General features: G+C 65.2%; 1 protein-coding gene across 3 annotated transcripts in view; it reads right to left on the minus strand.

The window, feature by feature from the left end:
* Positions 1-272: 272 nt before the first annotated feature.
* The window catches only part of PDXK (pyridoxal kinase), a 20,504-nt gene continuing 8,552 nt past the window's right edge, over positions 273-12,224 (minus strand). Inside the window, exons 1-10 of one of the 3 annotated variants that reach the window (XM_023523181.1) lie at positions 11,630-11,883; positions 7,258-7,362; positions 6,550-6,633; positions 6,162-6,208; positions 5,401-5,486; positions 4,264-4,309; positions 2,742-2,853; positions 1,706-1,842; positions 773-839; positions 273-478 (exon numbers count right to left, since the gene is read on the minus strand). In XM_023523181.1, coding sequence (XP_023378949.1) covers positions 366-478; positions 773-839; positions 1,706-1,842; positions 2,742-2,853; positions 4,264-4,309; positions 5,401-5,486; positions 6,162-6,208; positions 6,550-6,633; positions 7,258-7,362; positions 11,630-11,864 — 1,032 coding nt within the window. In that variant the 5' untranslated portion in view covers positions 11,865-11,883 and the 3' untranslated portion in view covers positions 273-365. Of the gene's footprint in view, positions 479-772; positions 840-1,705; positions 1,843-2,741; positions 2,854-4,263; positions 4,310-5,400; positions 5,487-6,161; positions 6,209-6,549; positions 6,634-7,257; positions 7,381-8,188; positions 8,214-11,629; positions 11,884-12,224 lie in introns of those variants that run through there. The other 2 variants (XM_023523182.1, XM_011379972.2) reach the window with 2 other exon arrangements.

A 12,224-nucleotide genomic window follows, 5' to 3' on the forward strand; every position in this document is an offset into this window, starting at 1 on the left:
CGCAGACACCGGCCCCCGGCCCGGACAAGGCCGGGAGCCCACGTGTCTCGGGGGGCAGCCCCTCCCACCAGGCACCCCAGAGACGGGAGGACACCCTGAGAGGGTGACCACAGAGCTGTTTCTCCAGGCAGGCCCAGGAGCCTTGGGGTGAGGGCTTCCAAATTACGAGTTTGGGGTCGCTTTGTGACTTTTAAAAAGCACGACTCGCACGTTTTCACGATGAAGACCAGTTGATGCCGGACACTCACGGAAAAAAAAAAAAAAATACCGAGTTTCGGCCACAGCTCTAAGGCAGACGTTATATTTTCCACAGGGACAAAGACGGAGGCGCCGGCGCGCTGGGCGTCGGGCGGCACGCGAGGCCCTCACAGCACGGTGGCCTGCACGACGATCTCTGGGTTCTCGATGTCCGCCTTGCTCTGGACCATCCTCAGCTCCAGCTGGGCCGGGCTGGGTCTCTGTCCTTCCCCAGCCTGGGCTGCGAACAGATGGAACATGAGTGAGGAAGCAGGGCCAGGGCTGCGCCCCGAGTCCCCGGCTCAGGCGGGAGCGCCACGCTGCTGCCAACCACTGCCCCCACCGCCGAAAGCCACAGGCCACGGACAGGGGGACGACGGGGGCCACAGGGAGCCCGTCCGCAGCAGGACACGCAGTCGCGCCCCCCGCGCTGTGAGCCGGTGCTGCCTCCCTCCCTCGCCTCCCCGCCTGAGGCCCCGGCACGCAGAGGCTCACGGGCACCCCACGGGCACCCCCCGAGCCCGGCAGGCGGTACCTTTCGCACACTTGATGGTCCGCTGCAGAACGTGGTGCATGGCCGACACCGTCTTCTCACAGGCCACCTGCAGGGGACAGGGCCACTGTCTCCTGCCACTCGAGGCCACCTGCTGCCCTGTGCCGCCCACAGCCGCCCAGGAGCGCACTGTCTCCGCTCTGGGACGCCAGGGGCTGACTCCCTCACGTCCCCCAAACCAGCTGGGCCCTGGTCCACCGCAGGATGGCCCATCCACGGCGGGCTGAGCAGCTGCCTACGCCGTAACTGCACTAATCGACTGCCCTCCGGACCTCAGACAGGCTGGGGAGGGGCTGTGACACAGAACTGTCCACGCAGCGGCCTGCAGTGGGTGCTCGTCCAGTCTCTGGGCTCGGCAGGTGCCGGGCACACGAGCAGGACACCCCCTCCCACTCCTGGACTCAGGCCCCTCCCCCGAACTGGGACGTGGCCTTGGGCGGCCCGACAGCGACACCTCCTCTGGGCACCAAGATGCCGCTGCCTGGACCAGACGGAGCGCCTGCTGCTGCCCATCGAACCAGCAGGCCTGCGTTTGCTCGGGACGCTGGAGGGCGTGAAACCCGCCAGGGGTCTGGGAGGGGCGGGGGAGGTGCTGAGCGCCAGCCATGCTCTGCCCAGACGGGGGCCTGACGCCCAGCCTGGGCCCGGGGGTGGCCTCAGGTGCCCCACAAAGACAGAGTCAGGGGACTCCATCCCAGACCCCAACCTCTGAACTCGCCCTTTCTGAGAGAGCCCGATGAGCTCGTGAGCGGGACAAGGGCGGGGACTCAGCCAGGTGCGGGATCCCTATCCGGCTGCTACCCACCCTGCCTCGGGCTCATGGTAACCCTTGGCCCCCTCCCTGGGCCTGGTAACCAGCTAGCTCCGCACAGAGCACCCGGGATCTCCGTGGCAGGAGGGGTGCGTCCAGCTGACCTTGAGATTGTTGGGGTGCTTGTGTGTCCACGCCAGGAGCATGGCAGCGAAGAGATCCCCAGTGCCCACGAAGTCGGCGTCCACCTTGAGCATCTCCATGCGGATGCGCTCTGTCACCACGGAGCCATCGGGGTGGCCTGGCGGGGACGGGGCTGGCTGGGACCCCAGGCCCTTGGCCAGCAGAGGGCCCTCCCAGGCCTGGGCACCAGCCTGCCCGCCTCTGCCCTAGCCCTCCCCTGCACTGCACCTGGAGGGCTGATGTCACCCATGGGGGCTTACTCTGACAGAACCCGGGCCTCAGGGCCTGCCCGGTGCACCCAACGCCCCATGGCGCTGTGCCATCCCAGGGGAAGAAAAAAATACCGAAGGCCTGGAGGACCAGCAAGGACGGCCTGGAGGGGACGGCGTGGCTGACAAGGGTCCAGCCCACGTGACGTGATGGCGTGACGATGTGACGAGGGTCCCCACAGCAGGGGCTGTGAGCCCGCTGAAGTGGGCGTGTGTGTGCGAGTGTGTCTGCGGCTGTGAGCGTGTGCGTGCTTGCACAGGGAGAAGGCGTCTGTGGGGCTGCTCTCTGGGGCCGCGGGGGTGACCCCGGCCTCCGGTGTTGTGTTAACGCCAGCCCAGGTGGCATCTGCGTGATTAAACGAGACCCTGGGTGGGCAGCCAGCCGGGTCCCGGCTCCGCAGGAGCTGAGGAATGGGGACACCTGGTTCCCGGGAGCCGGCCTCCAGCCAGGCTGCTCCTCGCGCCCCCAACACATAAGACGGGTGTCTCCTCATGCCACCAGCACCGCCACGGGCATCGAGAGCGCACCCCGTGCTCCGCCGCACCCCAATTCGTGGAAATACTTCCCGAGTGCTTTCAGCCTCACCATTTTTGGGGCGGGGGGCGGGGGGGGTGGCTGTGGCAAGAGCTCAGGAATCTGGCCGCTTGCTGAGTAAGGCGCGACTCTCCGACTGAACCGAAAACTTTCTCGGGAGCTTCGAGGGCCCTGCGGAGCGAAGGCCGGGTCCGGGGCGGGGGCGGGACTCACGCGTCCTCTGGCTCCCCAGTGCGATCAGATAGTCGCCGCCCCGTGGGGAGGGCAGGTCGGAGCTGGTGATGACCACGGTGTCAGGGCCCATGGCATGCAGCATGTCCATGACCTGCCGGGAACCGGGGGACGTCAGCCGCACCCCGTCGCCTCTGCCCCTCGCCCCCGAGCCCAAACAGCCAGGGACCACTGGCTCTCAAGCCTCCGACGTGCTCTCACGGGGTCTGGCTCGATGAGGGGGAGACCACGGAGGCCGAGGACTCGGGAACTGGCCCTGACCGGCCGTGCCCATGTAGCGACAGCTCTGCCCAGTGACAGTTTTGCTGGCTTAGAGGTGCCATCCCCGTTCCCTCCGGCTTGAAGTCTGAGGGTGTGTGCCTGCTGGCTCCCATCTGTACCCGAACACTGGCGGAAGGTGTCACCCAGGCTGGGCTGGCTGTCCTTCCTCGTCTGGGCTCCACACCTAGCAGCCACCAAGCAACAACGGCTCTCGCCTCCCACCTAGTCTGGGAAGCCACTTGCTCGCTCACTCGCTTATTCACTCAGCGAACACCTGTCGCCATGTGCCCAGAACACACCAGGGGCTGGAGGCTCAATGTCTTGTGACAAAATACCCACTGGGGACAACTCGGGCCCGGCATAGCGTCAGCTAGACCATGGCAGGGGGCCAGGCCTGGAGAGGGCGGAGCGGGAGGAGGGGGGCATCACCCTCACCCGCCCTCCTCGGGGCCAGCACGGCCTGGGGGGTCACACTGGGAGGGCCCCCGTGCTGACCCTGGCTCGGAGTTTCTGGTGGCCGCGTCCCTCCCCTCTCAGCCCAGACCTTTGCGGGGGCAGAACAGGCCACAGGGTCACATGGCAATGACCCCTCTTTAAGCTGGTTACTCTCTAAGGGGCATGAGGGCCTGTTGCCCTGTGTAGCCACCTCAGAACAAGGCCTGTGGTCACAAGCAACGCCCTCCGCTCAGAGCTGAGTGTGGGAGACGTGTACCCCCCACGCACCACACACGCACGGGGCGAGCCGCCCACCCAGAGCCCACGCTGAGCCCACCCTGTGCCAGGCACAGCCGGGCGCTTATGTGAAAGTCTTCTAGTCTCACAGCCGGGGGTGGCTGCACCCACGGCCATTTCCCTCCACCCTGTGGTCACCTGGCGCAGAGGCCCCAGTGCTGTGCCAGCTCCGAGAAAGGCCCTCAGAGCGGGAGGAGGGTCCCCGCCCGCCCCCCTCCGTGGGACTTGGTCACGGCTGCCCCAGTTAGCTCAGGCAGGGGCTGCTGATAGGAGCGGAGCGGGCAGTGGGTTCACCAGGACCTGACACGCACGAAGCTGCGAGTGACCAGTCAAGTGGCCAGAATGAAATTCACAACGCGTCCCCTGCTCCTCCACTCCGGGCTGGCACACCAGAGGCTGGGACGCTGGCCACTCAGGGCGCCTGTCTACCCCGCTGTGGGCGTGCGGCTGCCCTCTCCCCCACGTAAGTGGTGCCACCTGTGCCACATCGAGCCCCGGAAGGTCTCCTTACCGCTAATGCTTCCTCCTGGGTGCGGATCTTTCTGCCACTCAGTAACCTGGAAGACAGGTGGGCACAGGTGAGACGTCACTTCCTGGGTCCTGCCTGTAATGGTCCCAAAGCTACAGTGACACTGTCCCTCTCCTCCCCACCCCCACGCCCAATTCCCGACTTGGGGTTTCCATAGGGAACTAACTCCGAGCCTGACACCATCATGGGCCATCACGGACCAGGTACCACCATGACGTCTGGGGAGCCGTCAAGGGTAAACTTGAGTTACACATGGGGATGCTCACGCATCACAGGGTGTGAATTCCAGACTGCCCTTAATGCGCACACGTAACAACAGTGACGGACAGCAGCCTACGCCAGGACACACGGGGCCAGCAAGGGCGACCCAGGTCCACGGGAAGTCGGAGCTGCAAATGGCTAGTGTACTGTGTCCACAAGCCCAACAAAGGTCAAGGTTCTTGGGGTGACCCATCACTACCCGGAAGGATAGGCCCGGGTCAGAGAACCCCGGGCCCCACCCCTACCTCAAAGAGTGGCCTTGGAGACTGAGGGGACATAGCTGATGGTCCAGCAGAGCCAAACCATGACGGAGACAAACCCGCTTGGTGCTCGGCCGCCCGCCCACGGCACCCGGGAGCCCCTCACACGCTGGGTGCCCGGTTCTTCCACCCATCGGGAGGGGCCGTGCAGTCCAAGGACAGCCCCTGGACTCGAGACTGGGCAGCGGGGCTGGCTGCTCCCTGAGCTTCACACAGGGATTGGGGTGTGGGCCTCAGAGCTCCGAGGTGGCTGCCTGCGTCAGCTGGTGTGGACCACCCGCCCCGTGGCCTGCGTCAGCCATGTGCCAGGCTCCTCTTCCCCTTCCTGTCCCCAAGGCCCCTGCCGTTTACGAGAACAGCGAGGGGGTCAGCACTAGTGCAGCAGGGAGTCGGGGCGAGGTAACCCCTACCGCTGCCGCTGACTGAAGCCAGGGCAGGCCAGCGCGCTCGTCACACAGGACAGCCCGTCCCCACCCCGCTGCCAGGCTTCTGCGCCCCAAGGCAGGCCCCAGGGGGCACGTGAGGCGCTCCCTGCGCGGCCTGTCACTCTCCCCGGGGGGCGGAGTCCTGCCAGCGTGAGCCGTTTCAAGCTACTCACTCAGCCTCGAACTGGTTGGGAGTAATGATGTCTGCCACCGGCACCACCTTGTCCTTGTAAACAGGCAGGAGATCCTCGGGGACGTACTGCAGGAAGGAGAGACACGGGCTGGCACGCGCGGAGGAGGACGTGGAGCCCGGACGCTCACGTCCCGGCAGGGGCCCCACTGTGGACGGGCACCCGACCGCAGTCCCACCGCATGGGCGGGGCGTGGTGACCGGCGGGGCTCCCGGGGTCCCGGGGGGCGGCCAGGCGAGCCCCTCCCTCCTCTAAGAGCCTCGGCTTCGTGGACGCCCCGGCGTGACCGCACTGCGGCTTCCACCCTCCCCACTTCACGCTGTCACCCGCCCCGCTGCCTGGCAGGGCCAGAGGCCGTGACCACCGCCTGCCCGTAGGAAGCCCGGGGGCCGGGAGCGAGTCCAACAGGAGGAAAGTCAAAAGTAGAATAACATTTTGTGACACACGGAAGCCACAGGAAATTCAGTTCTGTGTCCTCACGTGAGATTTGACCAGAACACAGCCATGTCCGTTCATTTGCAAACCGGCTGCTTCGGGCAGCAGCAGAGCACGTGGCTTTGAGATGTCGACTCTGGCCCTTGAAGGGAGCCCCCCGCCCCCGCCAGCCCCGCTCCCCTCCCCACGAGCGTCCTGCTTGCCCCCCGGGAGCATCTTCCCGCCCCAGCAGCGTGCAGCGTGGCTGTCCTGCCTCTGCGGGTCAGCGGCAGCCCCCACGACACTGAAAGCCACGTGACTGGACTGACCATAGAGCCTTCGCCGTTCCTCTTGTCACCCATCACCGGGTCACACACTGCGGAGACACAAAGGCAGCTCATCGGCACCGAAGCGCTTGGGAGCGGCGCGGCCTCCTTCCTGCTGATCTCGGTACCTGGCGTTTCACGGTTTGTCCCCGGGCACCACCCCCCCACGGCGGGGCAGCGGCATCGCACACCCGACTGCAGCGCCCGGCAGCCCGGCCTTCGCGCTGACACCGATCGCAGCCCACGTACGACCTGCTTCTCTCTCACGCCCCACAGGGGCGAGGTCCACGGTGACGACACCGCTCACCCCCCGGCACAGACAGCGCCTACGGGCTGGGGGTGGCGGCCGCGGGGGGAGGAGGCTGAGCGCCCACCCCAGCCCAGCGCCTACCGTACACCAGCCGAGAGTTCTGCTGCTTCAGCTCCTTCACGATGTCCACCACCATCGCCAGGAAGGACTTGTCCCTTGTGTACCCTGTGGGGTGATCAGAAGCCTCCATCACCAACCTCGGCAACAGGAGAAAGCAGCGCCGTCAAACCTGTCTGCCAGCACCGCGGCGGGCCTCGGACCTGCAGCCGTGTCCCCCAATGACCGTGGTCACTGGGGAACACGGGCACTTTCCAAAGGACACGCTAAGTCTTAAATAAAAGGAAGAAGCCGGTGACGGGTGTCTGCGGGGTCGTCCTGCGGTCCTTCCCGATAATAAGCATTCACGGTAACCGTGGAACCACGCACATAAACACACGCAGGCACTTTTTTTTAACCAGGGCTGTGTGTAAAGGACACCAACACACCAGGTGGCAGCGTGTTGCTTATCTGGGTGTTTTCACCCCCGACCCCTTCCTAGCACCCCACCTGTCCCTGGAACCCCAGAGTGGCCCAGACATGACACCCGGCTCGGCTGGGGCAGTCATTGTCGGAGCGGGCACAGCGTGGCTACCGGGACATGGTGGTCACCAGAGTGCCACCGAGCTCTGGGCAGCACATGTCATCCAACCTAGAAGGAGGTGGGGGCTGGGGCTGAGCCCGGCGGGTGGGGCGGGGATTCCCGGGACCACAGCGGGAGCGAGGCCACGGGAACCGGCCCCAGGGTCTTACCCGTGAGCACATAGTCATACTGGTTCACGCTGTTCAGCTGCAGTCCCTCGTACAGCGTGTGCAGCTCGTTGGAGCTCAGCACCTGGCCCTTCCAGTGGGGGTAGCCTGGGGGACGGCAGAGCGCTCAGGGCCTGGGCGCATGCACGACGGCCTCACCCGACAGCCCCAGGCGGCCCAGTCACCCGCTCGCCCTTCATGGCACTGCCACGTGGTCCCCGCCCCATGGGCTGAGGCGGGGACTAACGAGACCACCTAGGCGTGGTGCCCCGGTGGGCGCCCGGAAGCCTCACGGCCGCCGACACCAGGCTCCCACCCCCACTGCCCGCATCCTCTGGAGCTGACCCGACGCGCTGAGGGCGTCGGCTCTGCAGGCCGGCCCACGGGCTCCCGTGGGACCTGTCATGTGACAGACGGGACGCAGGAAGGGACACTCATGCCGGGAAGGGAGCGCTGGGCCCACGCAGCTGCGTAACTGCCCCTTGAATTTAGTGGGGGCCCCCGGAGACGTCCCCACATCAGCCACTGGCTTTGCCAGCTGTTACTGTGCACACTTCCCGTCCAGGCCGAGCTGCGTGACCACGGTCACCTGGGCACCCTGGCAGGTGAGGGTGCCCCCCTCCCAGCCCCGCCCCTCCCCCACGAGGTTGAGATGCCACCAAAGCAACTCTCGGATCAAACCCTGACCACGAGGCAACGGTGCTGGGCCAGCCCTCGGCCCCTACAGCTACCGGATGAAGCGCCCGCTCCAGGGAGACGCGTGGGCATCCTGGGGAACTGGCCTGCATGCGGGATCCCTGCTCTCGGAGTCTTGCGGGGGCAAGACAAAGGCTCAGGCTCAGCGGGGCGGGGCCCCTTGGCAGACACCCCAGACTTCCCTGTGGGGACACCCCCGGCGCCCTCTACGCCGTGGGCAGCGCCCCACGGTACGTACTTCCAAGCATGTCTGTAAAACCCTCGGGAGAGTTAGTCCCCTCTCCCTCCTCAGGGACCGCGGGGTGGAGGACTGGCCACGTGCACGGCGGCTGTGAGCACGCGCAGGGCCGGCCTGGAGGAGGCGTCTGGGACCAAGGTCAACAGCTGTGGAAGGGGGTGCACAGGGGCAGCGTGGCCGCTGGGCCACCGGGCGGGGCCGACATGCCACCGCATGCTCCATGGGGACAGCAGCAGGGATGACCTGTTGACCAGGAACCATGGGGGGCAGGGGGCCAGGCAGGGGAGCCCCGGCCAAGCCCCCGGCACAGGGCTGCTCCCTCCCGTTCCAGAGTCTGCTAGGAGCTGGCGGCCTCTGGTTGTGTCCCAGGCAGGTGTTTGCTCAAGAAACCCCAACCCAGGGCCTCTAGCCACACCGTGTCCCTCAGACGCCCCTTGCTGTCCTGGCAAGAAGGCTGGGGCGGGCAGGGCGGGCTGGCGCTGCCTGGAGGGAGGGGTGAGGAGCCTCCCTTTCCCAGAGGGTGGGACAGGGACAGAGGGGGTGGCGCTGCCCACTGGAGGAGGGCCTGGGAGCCGGGGGGGGAAGTCACGCCGTCCTCGTCCTCGTCCTCGGAAAGGCCTGCTTGCAAGGTGGCCCCCGGGAACCGGAAACGCTTGCCACTCGCAGTACGGACGAGAGGGTCCCTGTCTGCACACGTGTGCTTCACGCAGACGCCCGCTCTCCTGGGGAGTCCGCAATTTTGGGACATGTCACAGGCAGCAGTGACGCGTGACCGGCCCTGACGAAACCGCTGAGTGCTGAGTCTGAACGAGCTGCTGGTAGCTGACACCTCATACGCGTTGTCACAGCTCCTTGCTGGGGCTTGTGTCCTGTGCGATTCCAGGGCACGGGCTCCGGTGACCGCCTGGTGCCCCCGACGCCTCCCCACGCCCCTTTTCCCTGTGCTGACCTGGCACTGTGGCCTTTCCCCGCAGTGAACCACAGCCGCGAGCACACGACATGCTGAGGCCTGGGGTCCTCCTCCCAGTGACTCAGCGACCCTCAAACACTGGGGGTCCGCCCTGGGAACGCAGGTATGATCCCAACCCGAAACTGTTCCAAGCCCTGCCAGCGCCCAGAGCCTCCCTGCCCCGACCCACCCGTCCTTTGTGATTAATGCAGATCCTCCCTCTACACAGCGGAGCCTCCGAGACTGGCACACGGGCACCACCTTGGGTTGGTCCGACAAGCAATTCTCGGACCTGCTGAGTCAGGATCTCGGGGTGGCGAAGCATTCAGTTTTAACAAAGCCCCAGGAGATTCTTAGACACCCACAGATGTGAGAAACACTGGTTTGGAACAGGGTCAGCAAACGGGCCCGGAGGCTGAAGTGGCTGCCCCCTGCTGGCGCGCGGCCTGCGAGCTGACAGCAGGTGTCACGTTTTTACGTGGTTGGGGCAAAAAGCAAAGCGATACTTTGTGACTTGTGAAAATTACACGACATTCCATTTTCAGTGTCCACGAAAAAGGCTTCTGTCTTATTGCAACGCCTGTTCCTTCACACACTGTCTCTGGAGGCCTCGTGCTTCAAGGGCACAGAAGCTGCGCAGCCGCAGTCATTACCTGTCCCATGCAAGGAGCTGCCGGCCCTGCTCTAGGACACCTGCTCGCCCAGGAAGCCAGGCTCTCTGGCCTCGAACTTAGCAGTGATTTCGGGCAATGCGATCCCATTTCACGCCCACCGGAACGGCGAGAATAAAGATGAATGACGACGGGTGTTGCTGACGACGCGGAGAAACCGGAGCCTCCACGGTTCACGGGCGGGGACGCAACGTGACGCGGCCGGTTTGGAAAACGGTCCCGCGACAAACACGGCCCTGTCCCTGATCCGGCAAGTCGACGCGTGCCGAGACGACCGAGGACGCCCACGGCACACGCGAAGGAAACGTGCACAGCAACGTGACGCACAAACGGAAATGCCCACCGATGGGTGGACGCGCGGGTGACCACGACGTGGCGGACACACGCAGAGGGACGTGCCACGCGACTGAGCCACAGAAAGGAAGGAAACTCTGATGCGTGTTCCAGCGCGGGCGAACCGTAGCGATACCAGGCTCGCTGCAAGAAACCGGTCACCGGAGGCCACGTGTCTCGCGATCACGTTTTTAGGAGACGCCCACGACGGGCAGATGCCTGGATGGAGAGTGGACGGCTGGATGCCGGCGGCTGTGGGTGGGCAGTGGGGGGGCCGCTCACGGGGGCGGGGACACGGACTCGGCCTGGTTTCCTGTCCGTGGGGCAATGACAGTGGGCTGGAGATCACAGTGGTGAGGGTCGCACAGCTCTGTGATGCTCCAGAGGCCACCGAGCTGTACACAAAACTGGCGAATTAATTCTATAGTATGTACATGTCTTCATAAACATGGCTTTTTGTATTTAAGGGCGGATTTCTGACCAGAGGGGCGGGCGGGCGGGCTACGGGTAGCAGGGCCGAGTGCGTGGGGCGTGGGCCCAAGTGGTCAGAAGTCACCTCGGTAACTGGCGCTGCTCAGGTGACCGGGGGCGGGCCCCATGCAGCTGCTGGTTCAGTGGCGTATAGCACCGTGGCCGAACCATCGAGGCCAGCACACAGTAGGACCACATGGTGGAAATGACAAACCAGGGAGGCCTTCGCCGGACGGCCTGAGCGGCCCGCCGCTGGACAAGGACACCCACGAGTCGGGACGGCCGTGCTCCCCGAGTCACGCAGGGCTCGTGCAGCAGGCCCTTCCTGCTGCAGGCGGCCGAGAGAGCTGCCCGATGAAGGGGAGGGGGGAAGACACAAAACGCCTCCTTCTTTTTTAAGAAAAGCTGAATCATGTCAAGCACTTTTGTTTCATGCCCAAAGCCCGGACATAACAGACAGGTCGCCGTGGGCGAGCTACATGCACAGCGGGCAACGTGGCTCTGTTCCCCGGGTAGCTGACACCTCATAAGCGGTGTCAGTGGCGGTGGCCGGGTGTCACGTCCTAACCACCCACTCCCATGGCTCCACAGGCGCCAGTGCCACGTGCCACAGGGGCTGGTTTCCAGTCAGGCCAGCCTCACCTCTGAGTGGCCAGGTGTGGGCAGGGCTGAGGGGCAGAGCGATGGAAGGGGTCCCTGGGCTCAGGAGCACATATCAGGGCAGTGGCTGGCTACTCTCGGCCAGGACCTGGCACCTGAGTCACGGCTGGCCTTGGGGAGGGCTTCCCCTGGAGGCCCTCTGATTGGGCTGCACAGACCGGACCCTGGGGGCTCAGCTCAGGGCGCACAGTCACCCACAGGTGGGATCCCCGCCTGACGGGTCCCCAGTGATGGGAGAGGCCCAGCACCCACTGACATGCAGCCCTGGTGGGGGTGGGGAAGGGGTTATAACTGGAGCACTAGCCCCACCCCGACATGAGGCCCTGGGAGTCACCTCATCACTGGGCTCCTTCGTACCTCCTGTGTCCACCCATGCCAACCATTCACTGTGTCCCCGGGTCACATGACACCCAAAGCAGCTGGCACAAGGGGATGCTGGGTCGGGCATCAAGCACACAGCCAGGCGGCAACCACACAGCATCTGGAGGCGGCTGGGGTCAGGGCAGTGGTCTCCTCTCGACCTGGGGGAAGGCCCTCCCAAGAAGCACGGGGGGCCCCACTGGCTGGGAAGCCCCCACCCCGGCCTAACCATGCCTGCCTCTGCAGGGCCCCATCCCTCCCGGGGCAGGCGAAGGCCCGTGTCCCACCCCTCAGCATGGCCAGTCCGCCACCACCACCTGAGAAGGTCGCCAGGAGCCCAGAAGGGGCCAATGACCACTGAAGCCCCCAGAAGCCCCTCCCCTCCTGTCCTGGAATCTGGGACAAAGGGCACAGGAGTTTCTGAGCAGGGTCTCTGCTTATGCTGAGCTCATGCGGATCCACGCCCAGCACGATACTGGCAGCAAGTTTAACTCCAGCATGGAGCAACCAAACCAGCTCGGCTTATTTACTTTAATGAAGGAAAAAAGAGATAAAAACAGGAAAGTAGTTAAAACAGCCCGTGGAAACACGC

The sequence above is a fragment of the Pteropus vampyrus genome, unplaced genomic scaffold (assembly GCF_000151845.1).
Source record: "Pteropus vampyrus isolate Shadow unplaced genomic scaffold, Pvam_2.0 Scaffold380, whole genome shotgun sequence".
In the NCBI taxonomy this organism is placed as follows: Eukaryota; Metazoa; Chordata; class Mammalia; order Chiroptera; family Pteropodidae; genus Pteropus; species Pteropus vampyrus.